Source organism: Penicillium psychrofluorescens (assembly GCF_964197705.1).
Source record: "Penicillium psychrofluorescens genome assembly, chromosome: 4".
NCBI lineage: Eukaryota > Fungi > Ascomycota > Eurotiomycetes > Eurotiales > Aspergillaceae > Penicillium > Penicillium psychrofluorescens.
Window position 1 is genome coordinate 3,864,820 of NC_133442.1, and position 16,441 is coordinate 3,881,260.

Below are 16,441 nucleotides of genomic sequence, written 5' to 3' on the forward strand. Positions count from 1 at the left end.
AGGTTCTGCGCTTTTATTATCATGTTACTATGGAAGAATTGGCCACTATCATTATTGTCTAACTCGACGATTTTTCTTCTAGGGTCTACTCAAACGGCCCTGCCCTCACGTCACCGGCCCCTAGTCAACCATCGTGGCTAGACCCTGGCAAAGGGGCCGGCGTGGCCATTCAGATGTCTTCGCCTACCGTAATTAGTACCGATCGGCCCGCCGGTGGGCTCCGCAGGCTTCGTGAATTTTTCTGGTCGTGTTCTCCCGGTGGGTCAGAGGGAGATTGCACCCAGATTGACACAGGTCCTTTGCCAGGGGCATGATGATGATTTTGGACATCCCTACTGACACGCGCCGAACAGTTTCATAATGGGGTTAAACGATCATAATAATGAAACGTACCGAACAGGCATAGGACAATAGGTCATGTGACCCTGTTCACGTGCTGTATTATCTAATCTCGGATCAACATTGTTGCGCCGGAACTGGTGCAGCTTCGGAGCGGTTTGAGTCGAGGTGATCCAAACACTGTCCACCAGTTGCATTCATTTTTTCCACACACACCATGGAAGGGTAGGCGTGCATCTCCTTTCCCTTTCTTCTCACACATCGCTGACTTGATCCAGACTCAACGCAAACGAACAACGCGAATTCGCGTCCCGCATGGAGCGGAAGCAGCTGAAAGAGTTTATGACGGTACGCTACTCGACCTCTCCCTAAACCGATGATGTGCCATCTCATCTGAGCCGGATCCTCAATTCCCCTCCTCGATCTTCCTTGTGCCAATCTGACGATGCTCTTGACTGTCTAGATGTACTCCAAGATGGTGCAGCGGTGTTTCGACGACTGCGTCAATGATTTCACCACCAAGTCCCTCATCAACCGCGAGGAGCAGTGTGTCATGCGCTGCGTCGATAAGCACCTCAAGAGCTCGGCTCGTCTGAACGAGCGGTTCCAGGAGCAGAATGCCGCCATGATGCAGGGCGGGCAGATGCCGGGCCGTTAAGTGCGGACTTGGACGGGCTGTGTGCGGAAGATGGCTCTCAAATGTGTGGAGAAGGAGAGTCGATGGGACCTCGAGGATAGCCATGGCCATCTCCGGCCCAACCGGAACGATTCTGGAGGGGCTGGTGTGAGATTGGTGTGAGATCACTGCCTGGCTCTCGGGGCCCCTATCGGTGAGGAAGCAGAGCAAGCTCGGCTTCTTTCCCGTGTATCATAGTGCTTTTAGGCGCGGGGGGTGCATGCTCCCCGTCGCCTTTCCAAATATAAAAAGGGCTCTGATAGCCCCCGGTACTTCGCCCTTAAACCCTGCTCTTACTTCCGATGTCCACATCATCCGATCCCGCCGCAAAATGCCCAAAGCTTCTGCATCCCTCACTCTCCCGTTCCTCTTTCTACTGATAGGCTGTTATTATTGTTCAATCCACCTCTCTTTTCACCGGACACCAGCTATGTATGGATGGTCTGTTGGAGTAAAAACACCCATCTCGATCTTGAGCGGGACGAATTGCCTATCTAGAACCGGCTGTCCAGCAGTGGGTCGGTGTCATCGGCGTTCACCAGACTTCTCCAATCTTAGTCAAACACTTCCCCTCAGGAAAGCAACGGAATCTCCCCTCATCATCCTCCTCACGCACTCCAACCTCGTTCACTAACTATTATTCCCCCACCCCCTCACTCTCCGACTCCACCCATTCTTCTTCCTAATTATTCCCGCCCGTCGCCCTTCTTTCTTCTTTCTTCTCTATATCCCCTTCCATCTCTCTCCGTCTTATCCTGTGAGTCGGGTCGTCCTACGTAGTTCCCACCCATCCCGCCCATCGCTAACCGCCCTCCCACAGCGTTTTCTGTGCACCCGAAACTGACCTGATACCATGTCCGGTACCGTCGGAAAGGTAAAAAGACTCTCCCTGGAAATATCGTGAATATGAACTAACATGAATTGTCTCAGACCATCACTTGCAAGGTAAGCTACAACTTTTCCCGGTGCCCCAGCTTAACTCCAATGTGCCCCGCCATGTTACCTCGCGTCACCCTGATGTCACCTACTCACGCATCGCTGATAGGCTGCGATCGCCTGGGCCGCCGGTGAGCCTCTGTCTGTGGAAGACGTCGAGGTCGCTCCCCCGAAGGCGCATGAGGTGCGCATTGAAATCCACCACACAGGCGTCTGCCACACCGGTAAGTCCCATCGTAAGCCCCGCCATCCGCGCCCCTCACACTAACACGGTCAGATGCCTACACGCTCTCGGGCAAGGACCCGGAGGGTGCTTTCCCCATTGTCCTGGGACACGAGGGTGCCGGCATTGTCGAGTCGGTGGGTGAGGGCGTGACTTCGGTCAAGCCTGGCGACTATGTGATCGCTCTCTAGTATGTCCAGTGTCGCCCATATTAAGCATGGCATCGACTGACTCGCTTCCAGTACTCCTGAATGCGGTGAATGCAAGTTCTGCAAGTCTGGAAAGACCAACCTCTGCGGCAAGATCCGTGCTACCCAGGGTAAGGGTGTCATGCCCGATGGCACCTCCCGGTTCAAGGCCCGCGGCAAGGACATCTTGCATTTCATGGGTACCTCGACCTTCTCGCAGTACACTGTGGTCGCCGACATCTCTGTTGTTGCGGTCACAGACAAGATCCCTACCGACCGCTCGTGTCTGCTCGGCTGCGGTATCACCACGGGCTACGGTGCCGCGGTGGTGACGGCCAAGGTGGAGCAGGGCTCCAACGTCGCTGTGTTCGGTGCCGGCTGCGTCGGTCTGTCGGTGATGCAGGGTGCGGTCAAGAACAAGGCCGGCAAGATCATTGCGGTCGACGTCAACGACGACAAGGAGGCCTGGGCGCGCAAATTCGGTGCCACGGACTTTGTCAACCCCACCAAGCTCTCGGGCAAGACCATCCAGGAACACCTGATCGAGATGACCGACGGCGGCTGCGATTACACTTTTGACTGCACCGGTAACGTCGGTGTCATGCGCGCCGCGCTCGAGGCCTGCCACAAGGGCTGGGGTGAGAGCATCGTCATCGGTGTGGCGGCTGCTGGCCAGGAGATCTCGACTCGGCGTAAGTCATTCTGGGTTCCTTAATCACTGTCCATTTAACTGACTTCTCCAACAGCATTCCAGCTTGTCACCGGTCGTGTGTGGAAGGGATGTGCCTTTGGCGGTATCAAGGGCCGCACGCAACTGCCGGCCCTGGTGGACGACTACCTCGGCGGTAAGCTCAAGGTGGACGAGTTCATCACGCACCGCCAGCCGCTGGATGGCATCAACAGTGGCTTCGACCAGATGAAGCAAGGTGACTGCATCCGCTGTGTGGTGGACATGAAATAGATCTTGCGTTCTGAGTAACGGAGCGAAAAGTTAGTTCTGATATGTGGAATATGAACTTGTGACTGTTCTCCTGCGTTGGTGAAGTTTATTGCCGGGGCTGTCCACGCTCTATGTAGAGTTCGTACATGAACGGCCAAGGTCCCCAGCATTGAGCAACCTTGCGAGCCGACCTCCCCGCTCGCCTGCGTGCATCTTCTCGCTCCATCGGTAAGAATCCGATGGTCTCCACCTCTCCTTGCATAGATAAACAGGTCGATTTCGGTTCTATTTCGGAAGAACGTCGCACTTGATAGCCAGAATGGTTTCTGGATGGTCAGTCTAGCCTGCAGCCAGGCGGAATACGGTGATCTTCACGGCAGAGTACAGTCTATAAGGCCAGATGGTCACCACATCCACCGGACAAGGCCTGAGATGGTCCACCATGAGTACGTCTATAAACAGAGCCACTCGCACGGGCATGGCGAGATCGACCTGGCCGGCCTTTCTCCGGTCACCAGTCTTCCTTCATCGATCACTGTACACTTTCCCATCCTATTATAGACAATATCTGAAACATATTTCAAGCCCGAACTAGTCATGGCCAAAGAGCTCGCCCTCCCGGAGCCCTTCGCCTCCATCCCACGAACACAGCTTCTCCTTGGCCCTTCGCCGATCCATGCCCTCCCCCGCATCAGCTCCGACCTCGCCAGCAACAGCTCGCACCCACCGGTGACCATCTACGCCAAGCGGGATGATCTGAACTCCGCGTACGCATATGGCGGCAACAAAACCCGCAAGCTGGAGTATCTGCTCGCCGACGCCCAGGCGCAAGGCTGCACCACTCTCGTCTCCATTGGCGGCGTGCAGAGCAACCATACGCGCCAGGTGGCCGCCGTGGCCGCACGCACTGGCCTTGAAGCTCGCCTGGTGCAGGAGCACTGGGTCGATTGGGTGGACCCGGGGTATGAGACCGTTGGAAACATCCAGCTGTCACGGCTGATGGGCGCAGACGTGCGGCTGGACCCATCTGGGTTCGGAATTGAACACAAGACCACCGCGCAGGCAGTGGTGGACGAGTGCGTTGCGCAGGGCAAGAAGCCATACTACATCCCCGCAGGCGCGTCCGACCATCCGCTCGGCGGGCTGGGGTTCGCCCGCTGGGCATTTGAAGTGCGCGAGCAGGAACAGGAGCAGGGCGTTTTCTTCGAAACGGTGGTCGTCTGCGCCGTGACTGGGTCGACTTTCGCCGGCATGATCGCAGGGTTTAAGCTGCTGGAGCGTCTGCACCCGACAGACCCCCAACGAAGGATCATTGGCATCGACGCCTCGGCGACGGTGGAGGCTACTCGCGCGCAGGTCCTGCGGATTGCCCGCAACACGGCTGTCCACATCGGTTTGAGCGCGGACGATATCACTGACGCCGATGTCATTCTCGACGACCGCTATCATGCTGGCATTTATGGTATCCCAGATCGCCAGACCTGGGATGCGATTGAGTATGCCGCTCGCATGGAGGCATTTATCACGGACCCGGTTTACGAGGGGAAGAGCTTTGCCGGTATGGTGGATATGATCCGACAGGGAGAGATCCAGGGTGGCAATGTGTTGTATGCTCATTTGGGTGGGCAGTTGGCGTTGAATGCGTATTCGGATATTGGCCGGACCCAGGGTTAGCAGGCCATAAAGCTAGTGATGAATTTACGGAGCTACGGCGAAGGACACAAGATTGGAAAATCAATTTAAGTTGGCATTTGTCAAAGGAGTGACTGTAGTTGGAAAACTGAGGATCAATCGATCAAGAGTGGCACGCAAGGGAGCCCCCTTTAGAACAGCTTGTGCTCCAGGGTCATCTCCGACTCGGGCTGCAGACCAACGCAGGCACGGAAGATGTTGATCAGGGCAGATCGCTGCTTACCCAGGGCGTTGACGACGGGGGTGCCCGGCGGGGTCAAGGGGGCCTTGAGCATATAGCTGAGCACGCTCAGCACGCTGTGGAAGCCCTTGTAGTCAGAGCCCTCGGAGTCGGCCTTCCAGCTGACGCGGGTCATCATCTCGGCGAGCACGACCAGATCAATGATGAGCGGCGAGGCCAGCAGGGAGTCCTCGCAGATGTTGAACAGACTGATGGTCTGGTGGCCGCCCATGAAGATCTCGGCGTAGTACTCATCCAGAGCACGCTTGTTATCCCCGACAGCAGGCATGTACTTGATGACGACGGTGTGGTCCGGGTGCTCATCCTTCTCATACAGGATGCTGTTGGCCGCGACCATGTCGTCGACAACGTTCGACTTGGAAATCTCCTTGGAGCGGAATTGCTTCTGCGAGCTCAGGTTTTTGCCGTCGTTGTTGCCGAGGTGGTTGTAGCTGGCAATGGAGGTGAGCTTGATACCGGCGTTGATCAGGAAGTCCACCAGCGCGGACTTCATCTTGGTCTGGCCAGACTTGAAGTCGTCACCGCCAATGAAAGCCTTGTGCTGCTCCGCGAACTGGAGAGCACCGGGCACGAAGGTGTTCTGGGGCGACCCGTTGATGAACGGAGTGTTCTCCAGGATCGAGGCAATGGCGAATACGGTCGACGGGGAGACTTCAGCGTGGCCAGACTTGATCGAGTTGATCAAGTTGTCGGCGGTGTCGTTGACGCCCGGGATGATGTCGGCGTACCGCTCAGTGTTGGCGGTCCACATGACAATCACCCGGTCCAGGCCGTTCTTCTGCTTGAACTCGCTGTGACTTGGGTCAGTGTTGGGTCTATTGTGAATGAAATGAGGTTCACCTACCGAATGTCCTTCTGGATGTGCTCCACGTGAGCCCAGCTGGCCTTGGTGCCCTCGACGACGTTGTCGGCACGGTCCTCCTGGTTGGCAGCAATGAAGTCGGGGTAGTAGATACTGGGCAGCGGCTTCATCTCGGCCATCTCCTTGCGGACCAAGACCTTGAGACTGGGCTCCAGCACCTGGGCCCGATCCATGGACTCGGCCAGGTTCATGCCGCTGATATCCCAGCCGCCAATGGCCAGGTCGTTAGGGTGGACCATGGGAAGCAGGTCGTGGAAGGGGACGTTGATCTCCTCCGCGGTCTTAGCGTCCGTACCCAGCTTGACAGTGGAGCTCATGACGACCGAGCCGTAGTAGTTGGCAGCCTGCTTGCCCTCGCGGGTCTCCCAAGAGAGACCACGACGGTTGGCGAGGATACCCGCAGTCACGGTGGAGCCATTGTTACCACCCCAGCCGACCAGCATCATACCGACCTTGCCAACCTTGCGGTCGACCTTGAAGTGGTAGTTGGTGGTCTTGGGGGTAGCAACCAGCTTGTTGTCCGCGGTGCGAGTCACCTCCGTGGTCTGGTAGGCGTACTGACTCTTGATCTCATCGGGGGTGTACACCACATTGGGCGACTGGACGGTAAACAGCGGGGCAGATTGGCGAACCGAGCCGTTCACGGCGCCATTGGCAGCTTCCGAGCTAGCGTGGGGAGCCATTGCGTTGACGGTGGGATGGCGAGGCGAGTGAGAATTGCTTGAGAGCGTGAAGTTGCTTTAGCGGATGAAGGGTGCGCAATCCGATGCTCCTCCACGGTTGGATGAGCGTCGGCCGTTGAACGGGTGGTGCCGCCTGGATCCATGTCAGCTCTGTCGGGGATTCACGGTAGCTGCGAGCGGCACTCGAATAGCCATTGCTGCAGACCAGAGAAGACTCACGAGTTAAGAAGTGTGGAGAAAATCGTGACGGTTGTATGGGATCACTGCTCGGGAGAGAGTGATCGAACCTGCTGACAAGGCTTATACGAACCTAAGAGGAAACGATACAACGGGGGAAGTAGTGGGATTGGGAGAGGAAGGAGAAGAGGAAAGGAGAGGAAGGGAACAGGCGGCTTAAGTATAGATAAGCCGGGCACGTGCCCCGCCCTCAACACTTTTCTTTTTCGCTTCTTTAGTTTGCCTTAGCTTACACGCTACGATTCCATCGAAAGTTCACAGGATTCTTCTTTAGGAGATGGATGCATTGGCCTTTTTTCGGTTGGGTTTATTGCTTGAGGAGAGTATGGTTGGCCCGTTCAGCGGTCGATCTGGAGGGGATGGACCCTCCATCACCTTACACGCGAACCCCTGCTCAGAAAAGGAGAAAGAGAAGAAGGTGGACTGCATCCGTGTCGACCCGGCAGCTCGAGGTCATTGGTCCACTCAGTGGCTTCCCCCTTTTCTTCTCCTGTCGATGCCGCAATCACTTTCCGGAGGCCCATGGGACGCCCCGTTTTCGGCCACGGGTGGAACCTCCCCCGGGGTACCTGGTTGGCCTCTTTCTTCAGACCAAACAAGGTGAATGAATCATTTACTCACTACTATTGATTCCGTCGAAGTATCATGGAATTCAACTCCAACAGCGTCCCCGGAAGTCGTTCAACCCCTCGATCGGCCGCGGGCCAAGAGGTGGCCCCTGCGGACCAGAAAAATTCAGAATTTGCCTAGTGAGGGGCATCTCACCGCAGCGGGGCTTAGCGGCTTTTCAACTGGCGGTCTAGGCGGATCATTTCTGCGCCCGGCCGGACCATTATGCACCGCTCCGTACGCAATGTAGACCTGCCCGCTGCAGGGGCACTTTTTGGGAGCTTGCGACTAGTAATGACTGACAATTGTCCACAACTTTGAGCCTTTTTCTTGATTTCTGGCTGTCTTCGGGGATCCCAATGGCCCTGGCATCTTGGTACGAGAATAGTGCAAGTGATGCTTAGATATTTCCATCTGATATATGACGGACCTCCCACGGCTTCTAACTAATAGGTTCCGCCGAGCCCACATCTTCCATGCTCTCCGCCATCGGACCTTTACTAGGAGGACCAGGCCGGAGGCCAGTCCGTTCCGCCAACCGGCTTTCAATTCCAAACAGTCGGGACATTTCCTCCAAGGTTCGGCCGCGGGTTTCGACTAAATAAGCGGTCAGTTTCTGCGTTAAGGAAAATGAAAAAAAAAAAAAATTGTTAGCATACCCAATACATATCGGACAAAGAAGAAAGCCCCCACACAGATCCCTGAGTAGATGATGTACAGTCCCCAACCAATGGCATCGGCAATCGGCGGACTCGCTTGGGCCACGATATAGCACGCGGCCCACAGCGATGCGGTGGTCAGGGCATTGCCCTTGGCACGCATCGAGACAGGGAAGATCTCGGCGGCGTAGGTCCACGAGCCCACGCCCCAGCTGATGTTGAAGAATACATAAAACATATACGGGAATGCGACGATCGTGTAGTTGGCCGGGTCGTTGGGGTGGTGCTCAGCGTGCCATTGCAGGACAGTGATGCCGATCATCGCGGCCATCATGCCCACAGTTCCAATCTGCAGCCAGGTCTTTCGACCAAGCCGATCAAAGAAAAAGATTGGAATCCATGAGGTCACGAAAAGCACGATCCCTACACCACCAGTGGCGAGGTTTGCAGTGCGAGGGTCCTTGATGCCACCGCGTTCGAAGAGAGAAGGCTGTTTTTTTATATCAGAAACCCGTCTATTTGCACATGAGAGACGGCTGAAGCTAATCACGTACCGTGTAGTAGAGGATAGAGTTGGTCCCTGTGATTTGCTGCAAAAACTGCACCCCCATTCCCAGCAGCGTCACTCTCAGAACGGGCCTAGTGAACATATCCTTCCAGCTGGCCTCGCTGACTGTCTGCTCGAACTCGATTGAGCTTTGAATCTCCTGCATTTCCAGCTCGGCAGCTTCTGAGCCATGAAGCCGGGTCAGAACCTCCCGCGCGCAGTCGGGGCGGTCTTGACTGGCCAGCCAGCGTGGACTCGGGGGAAGCCAAAACCAGCAACCAAAGCCAAGAACCAGAGCAGGCAGGATCTGGATAGCCAACGGAATGCGCCACCAATCATCGATCTCAAGGAAGTTGAAGCCATAATTGAGCCAGAACGCAACTAGTTCTCCCAGACATAGAATCATCTGTTCGATGGCCACAATGCGGCCTCGGATCGCTGGCGGTGACAGCTCAGCGACATACAATGGAACGCCACCGGCACAGGCTCCCACTCCATATCCCAGAATCACACGGCCAATAGTCTGTTTGCTTAGCTTTAGCAATTGAATATATCCAGGGCCAATATACTCACGATCTGCGTGATGGAGTAGGACGCAGCCTGAAGCACTGCGCCAATGATGAAAACAAAACAGGAAACAGCTAATGTTCGCTCACGGCCTATGGGATCGGCCAAATACCCAAGTGACATAGCTCCGATAAAGCAGCCGATGTCGTACAAAGACACTACCATGCCCGTCACCCCTATCGAGGGTCAGCATCGATACTCGACATAATCATGGGCTAGATGACACCATGAGCAAGCAGATACGCACATGAGTTCTTTGGTTGCATCAAATCAATCCAGCGTTTATCGGCAACGATCACACCCATAACTCCCTGGTCGTAGCCGAACAGGAACGCACCAAGCGACACAAATATCGTGAGCGCGTAGAGGTAGTTGGTGTTTCCTGGCCGCGGCCGGAGAGGATCAGTGCCAGCGGGTGGCTGGATCGGCTTCGTCTGCTTGAGTGAAAGCATGGCGCGAGAGACTATGGAATACCCTTTATCGGTCCGCGGAGGGGACGACGCCAGATTTAAATACTCCTCCTCCTCTTCATCGTCGCTGAATCTGGGGTCCCCGGATTCGGGTAGAGAAGATTCCTGGAGAAGGGGCCGGTCCATTGTTGTCTCGACGTCGCTCCAATAAGGTTGGAGAGCATCCAAGGATACAGTTCGGGCTTTAGTACCTTTGGTCTCGCCGGGGAATGAAGTGGCTAGGCGGACGCGAATCCCTGCTTCCGTGCGACTGAAAGGGGTAAGTCTGCCCCGCAATACCCTATGGGGATCTTGACGGCGGAATTTATTTCCCTATTTCGTGCGGTTAGAGCAGACATGGTCCGACATCATCGCGGACGGCGGAATAACACGCCAGATAAAGATTTGTCTTGAACGTGGAGTACTCAGACTGGTAAATCGGACAAAATAGGAAATAGTGAAGAATGAGCAAGTTGCTCCGGTTTGAAATACCAACAATATAAATATATTGCCCTGGTAGAACATCTTGTGACGAGACCCCTCACCTCGCAACCATTCGACAAAAAATGCAGCTCCCGACCGTATGCCAGCCTGGACGCCTAGCTGTCAATGACGGCCTTCTGGAAAATGTCAAGTTTCTGCACCAATCGCACGCCGATGAACCTCTTGACAAGCTGCGACAACGCTACGAGGAAGACGGCTACTTATTCCTAAAGGGTCTGATTCCTCGCGCCGATGTGCTCAAGGCGCGCCACGAATATTTCAACATGATGGCGCCCACAGGAGTCTTAGAAGAAGGCACTCTGCCGGTTGAGGGTGTCTTTAATTCCCTCAAATCGGCAGAGGAGTTTCCAGGCATCGGTGCCGGCGCTGCGGGCAAGAATGGCCGACCAGGGGGCGAGAAAGCGGCGCAGTTCATCGACTTGGCCCTTGACGCCCATTATCGAGACTGGTACGCCCAGGATTTCTGCCGGCATCCAGCCCTGATCAACTTCGTGGCCCGTTTTACGGGGTGGGAGTCCAACACCCTAGGCCTTCGGCGGTCGCTTCTTCGAAACAACATCCCCGGAACTAAGCCCATTGGAGTCCATTATGACCAGATTTTTCTTCGTCATGGGGAGCCGACCAGTGTGACGGCCTGGGTGCCGATTGGAGACATCCAATTGACTGGCGGCGGACTTATCTATCTGGAGAATGGTTTGTCTAGCCATAGCACGTTTCTGATTGTTTTCTAACCAGTGCACTTCAGGTGATTCCCTTGGACTCAGTATTGAAGAAGAATTTACCAAAAAGGCTAAAGATGTCGGGTTATCTGAAGAAGAAGCCAAGGATGCATTTAACAACAACATGATGGCAACTGGTCTTTTATCGGAATTGCCTCTCGACTTTTCGCATAAGCACAGTAGACGCTGGCTTGTGGCTGAATATGAAGCCGGAGATATTGTGCTGCATAAGCCGCATGCTGTATGAAATCTTATCCATTGATTTCAGTCAATGTGCTGACTACAGGCCAGATTCATGCTTCTACAATCAACAATGATCCAGATCGTGTCATCCGCCTTGCAACCGATCTTCGGTTTGTCGATTCCTCGAAGCCGTATGATACTGTAAGCTCTGATGCTTGTTATGGACAAGAAAGAAAAAGCTAACGTAAACCATAGCGCTGGAATAAATTCTACGAAGTTGGAGACGGTGTTTAGAAAAATAGGCATAATACCAATCAAACAAACCCCTGTCAACATTTCGAACGATAATTGTCACTTCTCTCAGCGACTGACAACACCAAACTGTCCAGTGGTGTAGAATCTCCTACAACGACCTTGATAAAAATCATGCTATAATCCCAAGCGGCTTTCAAGGGAAAGTAAATAGTGCTAACACTAGCTCATTACTACCTCATATGGCATGCTGACTTCCAAGGCAGACTCACTTCAACTCCGAGTAATGCCGCAATGATAGGGGTTCGCTATCCAAGCCAGGGACCCAGATATTGGATACTACAGGAGAGGAAACCACGCCTATTACTTCAACTATGACATTATGTGGAGTTTGTCTCAAAGATAAGGAAAGACGCCTGCGACCGAGATGGAATGGATGAACCAATGCGACTGTCATCTTGGACAGCGGTCCACTACGTTACAGTTCTCTCCTCACAAAATACTGTCGAGTATTTTAGATTGTCGGAACGCCAGTCTGGAGAGTCGTACTCCAGCGTATCTATGAGTTCATTTGGGGCTGGACCGTGGCATTCGGATTCCAACACTCTGGGAATGGAATGCAGCAACAACAAGTGGCCCTACTTGCAAATTCCGAAGAATCCAGTAAGCCGAGCACCGGGAACCTTCCAAAGTGGCCAGCTTTTTGAATTTAAGGTTGATTGCTGCCGGTTCTGTCGATCGTGCCAAGGACGCCACTCTCTACGCGTCGAAATATCGCGATGAAACGATTCGCCGGACTTCGAGGCAACCGCCTCAATATCGCGACAATTCTCTGCGTTGCAATGCCTGGGCTTATAACCGTTGGATATAACCAGACTCAGCTTGGAGGAATTTTGTCGTTCCACAGTTTTAGGAAGCAATTCCCAGAGATTGATGTCTCACATGCCGATCCTGGTGATAAAAAGCATACATCAATTATTCAAGGCACCATTGTGGCTTTGTACGCAGTTGGAGGCCTCCTAGGGGCTCTAGCATGCGTCTGGTTTGGGGACAGACTTGGTCGGCTGCGGGTTATACTCGCGTCTTCGGCAATTCAGATTGTTGGTGCCGTCTTCATGGGAAGCGCATTTCGCCTGGCTCATCTTGTTGTTGCTCGCCTTATTCTGGGTGTTGGCACCGGCGGTATGCTAGCCACTGTTCCTGTCTGGCAGTCAGAAATATCTCCTACCAGCAAGCGTGGTGCCCATGTTGTTACAACGGGTGTTTTCCTCGGGATGGGTCTCACGGTGGCTTTGTTCGTGGACTTTGGCATGTCCTTCGCCCCCGGTAGTGTGGCCTGGCGTTTCCCAGCCGTGTTTCAGACCGTGTTTTCTCTTATTGTCCTGGTTTCCACTCTCTTCATGCCGGAATCGCCCCGTTGGCTCGTCCGACAGGGAAGAACAGCCGAAGCTCGCGCGACTCTGGCTGCGCTGGACGACTCTACTCTCGAAAGTCTTGAAATTGAGGCGGAAATAAATGAGGTGAAAGCCTCATTCGCACAAACTGGCGAACAATCTCTGCGACAAATGTTCCATATGGGCCCTAGAAGGGTCTTTCACCGAATTATGTTGGCTACTGGGGTGATGATCTTCCTCCAGTTAGCGGGTGTCAATGTTATCAGCTTATACAGTATGTCATCCTTTTCCTTTTGTCATAAGTTCCATCAATCTCACTTGTATATACAGCCACTTCAATCCTGCACCGTGATCTGCATTTGGGTGATGTCAAATCCAGAATTCTAGCAGCGATCTACCAGCTAATCAGCCCAATTGGTGGTATTGTGTGCATTTTGACTATTGAGGGATTTGGGCGTCGGGGTTTGATGCTGGCCAGCGCTACGGGAAATGCTATCTGCATGACACTGATAGGCGGCTTGGGGTCTCAGCCCGAAAATAAATTCGCCATGCACGGAGCTGTTGTCTTCACATTTCTCTTTCATTTTAGTCATGCCCTTGGATTCGCTGGGATCCCTTTCCTCTATGCCACAGAGATCGCGCCCTCGAACCTGCGTACGGCCATCAATGGTATCAGCGTCGGCACATTCTGGGCGTTTACCGTTCTGATCGCCGAAATCACTCCTCGAGCACTCGAGATGATCGGATGGCGTTACTTCATCATCTTCGCTGGGTTCAACGTTTGCATAATACCTCTCATCTATTTCCTGTTTCCCGAGACCGCCGGCCGCAGTCTCGAAGAGATGGATGAGATTTTCACGAAGTCCAAGCATGTCTTGGACCCTGTTCGAGTGGCGAGAAGCCTTCGACGCCGACAGTTAGAAGACTTGCCAGTCCAGAAAGGGGTTTGTTCAGAAATGGACCTTGCCCGACAGAGGAATTGAGTCTATGTGGGTTGAAACGACTTACAAAAATCAGAGCTATGGCACTGATATTTCCTTTTTCTGCATTTTGTCCCGGTTGTAGCAGCCGGGTTGTTTTTGCCTTCTAATTTTTAGAATGTTTTAATATACACTTGGAGAAATGAATATATTCCTAGATGATGACACCGTAACTACTTCCCTTAGCGCCGACGCCCAAATCATTATTTTGAATCGAGCCATTTTATATGTCGTACCGGCTGGCAGTACTCAATCCAAATCCATTCGTCCCCCACAGCGGGGAAACTTCTCCACTGCAACTCATCGACCCCGAAAATCTCGGCATCCGTGTAGTCGGCCATGACGACAGCACGAAGATCTCAGTGTTGGTAAGACTGACCCTTGCATTTACTCGCGAGTGATTTCTGGTCCGAACAAGCAAATTATAGTGATCCGTGCCGACTGCTGCACCACAAGTGTAAGGACTGCTCGCCCCTTCAAGCACAAGATTTGTCTTACCAAACCTGGCAGGCGATGCAAAGCAGCCGCAATGCAGTCGATGCGTTCGAGCTGGCCGGGAATGTGTGCGAGGGAACCGTGTGACCCAATTTCGTCAGGCCAAAGGTCGGGATTCACGCACTCGTTTTCCACGCAACCAAGTTTGGCTGCGACCGCCACCACGAGGTTGAACGCCACCGATCCTTCCCTACAATTTTAGCACTGTCTAACTAACAATGAATCAATAGTGGATTTTGTCCTTGAGTCAGGAAATGGGGACGATGATGGCTTGGTCGAAAGCGCAAGGGCGGGCACAGTGGTAGGCAACGAGGACCAGCCACATCCCGATACCAATTCTGGCCATGTCTCGAATGGAAAATCTTATTCCACAACAAAACTGCCAGGCTTAACAAAAGAACCCGATGCGCTGACCCGGAAAGCGGATGCAAATGGGATCGGGCAGCTCTCTAGTCGTCAGATGTCCGAGAACAGGGCCGTCCGGTCCAAGGAACGATCCTGGCCTCTGAGAGACGCCGAGGAAGCCGATCTCTTGCTGAACTTCGTCGAAAAAATCACGCCATTTGTAAGATACACGTTGTCGGTAGTGTCGGTGTCCTATTCTAACGGCTTCCCAGTTCGACTGCACTGATTATCAACGGCATTTTGCTCTTCACATTCCTTATCGAGCGCGACATTGCGAGACGCTATTCAATGCAATCCTGGCAATGTCAGCAAGACATTTGAGTCGCACTACATCTTTTGACCCATTTGTTTCAGATCATTACTTTCAGTTGTGCCTGGAAAAGCTCATTCCAGCGCTGAATGACCATGAAGTTACTATGGATGATGATTTACTGGCTGCCACCGTCATTCTAAGGCTGTTAGAAGAATATGATGGTGAGAAATTTGTCATCTTGAACCACTGTCGCAACCCCATTGACAGATACCACAGTTCCCTTGGCGGGTTCGGACCTTCGAGGCCACTCATTTGGAACCAAGGCCTTCATTCAAGGCCCACCAACAACCGCAACGACAACACCGCGCCTACGACAAGCCGTCTATTGGAGTGGCTTGCGCCAAGAAATCTATAATTCACTCAGCCTTCAACAAGCACCAGATGTTGATATCAGTACCCTTCATTCTCAATTTAGCTGGCTCGGCCAAGACTTCGACGATTGCACATGGGCAAATCAAGCCATCGCACACTGCACTGATGTCTTAATGTTCTCATTTGGCGAAGGCCCGCGTTCGGTCTCTGTTCATGCCGAGCTGCAGGCAAAAAACCAAGAATGGTTGGATACGCGCCCAGACTCCTTTGACCCGTTTTTCATCGACAGCGACGAGGTGGAGATTGGGGCCACATTTCCTGATATTCGGTTTCATTCTGCTTGGCATGGTTGGTAACTCCTCTAACTATTTCAAGATTGAAACTGTGTTTCATGTAGAAGTCAAAGCTAACTCATTGTTTAACGAATGAAGCAATTGGGAATCAATACAACCATCTTGCCCGGATATTGCTGCATGTGCACGACCCTAATCTTCCCACTATTGGGCCACTGCGGAGACGGTTTATTCAGAAAGCTGACGTTAGTGTGATCATTCGAGACCTTATTTCTGGCCGCCCACTAATATAATGTGTAGGACATGATTCGAAAGGGGGTATGGACCGTGTGCGGCATCGGACTGTCCAACGTTTCTGTTCCTCCGGCCATGGTCGTCGGATGCATGGCGATCCATATCTGTAAGAAGAAGCGGCAATCGATTACAAGCGAAATGATAATAATAGCTAATTGACGATGTTCAAGGTGGCGATCGTTTTACGGATCCTCAGCAGCAAGATTTGTTGGTTCAGGTCCTTGTTCAAACGGATGCAGTGCACGGCTGGCCAACCCATGCCCTTCAGCGACAGCTTCGGGACACCTGGGGTGTACCCTGAACCGCGCTGAATATAGAAAAAGGTATATGAATGGCTATTGTTGGGTGCAAGGCACCTACAAGTGGCGGAGAAAACTCACTCGCGTGACTTGCTTTTCGCCGAGGATAACAGCTGGGGCCAGACCGTGAAAAGTGCACCTCCTTGTCCT

The 16,441-nt window shown here is 53.3% G+C and overlaps 8 protein-coding genes across 8 annotated transcripts; 6 read left to right on the top strand and 2 right to left on the bottom strand.

Annotated features, from left to right (window-relative positions):
- Positions 1-556: 556 nt before the first annotated feature.
- Positions 557-997, top strand: PFLUO_LOCUS7113 (protein transporter tim9; the record flags this gene model as incomplete). The annotated part of the gene is made up of 3 exons (XM_073784721.1): positions 557-564; positions 618-687; positions 803-997. 3 exons carry the CDS (start codon positions 557-559, stop codon positions 995-997), a joined length of 273 nt encoding a protein of 90 aa, XP_073641148.1.
- An 871-nt stretch (positions 998-1,868) lies between these two features.
- Positions 1,869-3,323, top strand: PFLUO_LOCUS7114 (formate dehydrogenase (NAD+); the record flags this gene model as incomplete). The annotated part of the gene is made up of 6 exons (XM_073784723.1): positions 1,869-1,889; positions 1,946-1,960; positions 2,061-2,175; positions 2,229-2,364; positions 2,417-3,054; positions 3,109-3,323. 6 exons carry the CDS (start codon positions 1,869-1,871, stop codon positions 3,321-3,323), a joined length of 1,140 nt encoding a protein of 379 aa, XP_073641149.1.
- A 576-nt stretch (positions 3,324-3,899) lies between these two features.
- On the top strand, positions 3,900-4,976 carry PFLUO_LOCUS7115 (uncharacterized protein; the record flags this gene model as incomplete). Its single annotated transcript, XM_073784724.1, has 1 exon — positions 3,900-4,976. The coding sequence occupies one exon, from the start codon at positions 3,900-3,902 to the stop codon at positions 4,974-4,976; it is 1,077 nt and encodes a 358-aa protein (XP_073641150.1).
- Positions 4,977-5,125: 149 nt separating this feature from the next.
- PFLUO_LOCUS7116 (Myo-inositol-1-phosphate synthase) lies at positions 5,126-6,780 on the bottom strand (the record flags this gene model as incomplete). The annotated part of the gene is made up of 2 exons (XM_073784725.1): positions 5,126-6,026; positions 6,080-6,780. The coding sequence occupies 2 exons, from the start codon at positions 6,778-6,780 to the stop codon at positions 5,126-5,128; spliced, it is 1,602 nt and encodes a 533-aa protein (XP_073641151.1).
- A 1,288-nt stretch (positions 6,781-8,068) lies between these two features.
- PFLUO_LOCUS7117 (uncharacterized protein) lies at positions 8,069-9,995 on the bottom strand (the record flags this gene model as incomplete). Its single annotated transcript, XM_073784726.1, has 5 exons — positions 8,069-8,223; positions 8,286-8,775; positions 8,840-9,355; positions 9,406-9,575; positions 9,647-9,995. The coding sequence occupies 5 exons, from the start codon at positions 9,993-9,995 to the stop codon at positions 8,069-8,071; spliced, it is 1,680 nt and encodes a 559-aa protein (XP_073641152.1).
- A 419-nt stretch (positions 9,996-10,414) lies between these two features.
- Positions 10,415-11,318, top strand: PFLUO_LOCUS7118 (uncharacterized protein; the record flags this gene model as incomplete). Its single annotated transcript, XM_073784727.1, has 2 exons — positions 10,415-11,045; positions 11,098-11,318. The coding sequence occupies 2 exons, from the start codon at positions 10,415-10,417 to the stop codon at positions 11,316-11,318; spliced, it is 852 nt and encodes a 283-aa protein (XP_073641153.1).
- Positions 11,319-13,448: 2,130 nt separating this feature from the next.
- Positions 13,449-14,462, top strand: PFLUO_LOCUS7119 (uncharacterized protein; the record flags this gene model as incomplete). The annotated part of the gene is made up of 2 exons (XM_073784728.1): positions 13,449-13,844; positions 14,391-14,462. 2 exons carry the CDS (start codon positions 13,449-13,451, stop codon positions 14,460-14,462), a joined length of 468 nt encoding a protein of 155 aa, XP_073641154.1.
- A 373-nt stretch (positions 14,463-14,835) lies between these two features.
- On the top strand, positions 14,836-16,293 carry PFLUO_LOCUS7120 (uncharacterized protein; the record flags this gene model as incomplete). Its single annotated transcript, XM_073784729.1, has 6 exons — positions 14,836-14,940; positions 14,993-15,254; positions 15,310-15,753; positions 15,837-15,943; positions 15,999-16,098; positions 16,163-16,293. The coding sequence occupies 6 exons, from the start codon at positions 14,836-14,838 to the stop codon at positions 16,291-16,293; spliced, it is 1,149 nt and encodes a 382-aa protein (XP_073641155.1).
- Positions 16,294-16,441: the final 148 nt, after the last annotated feature.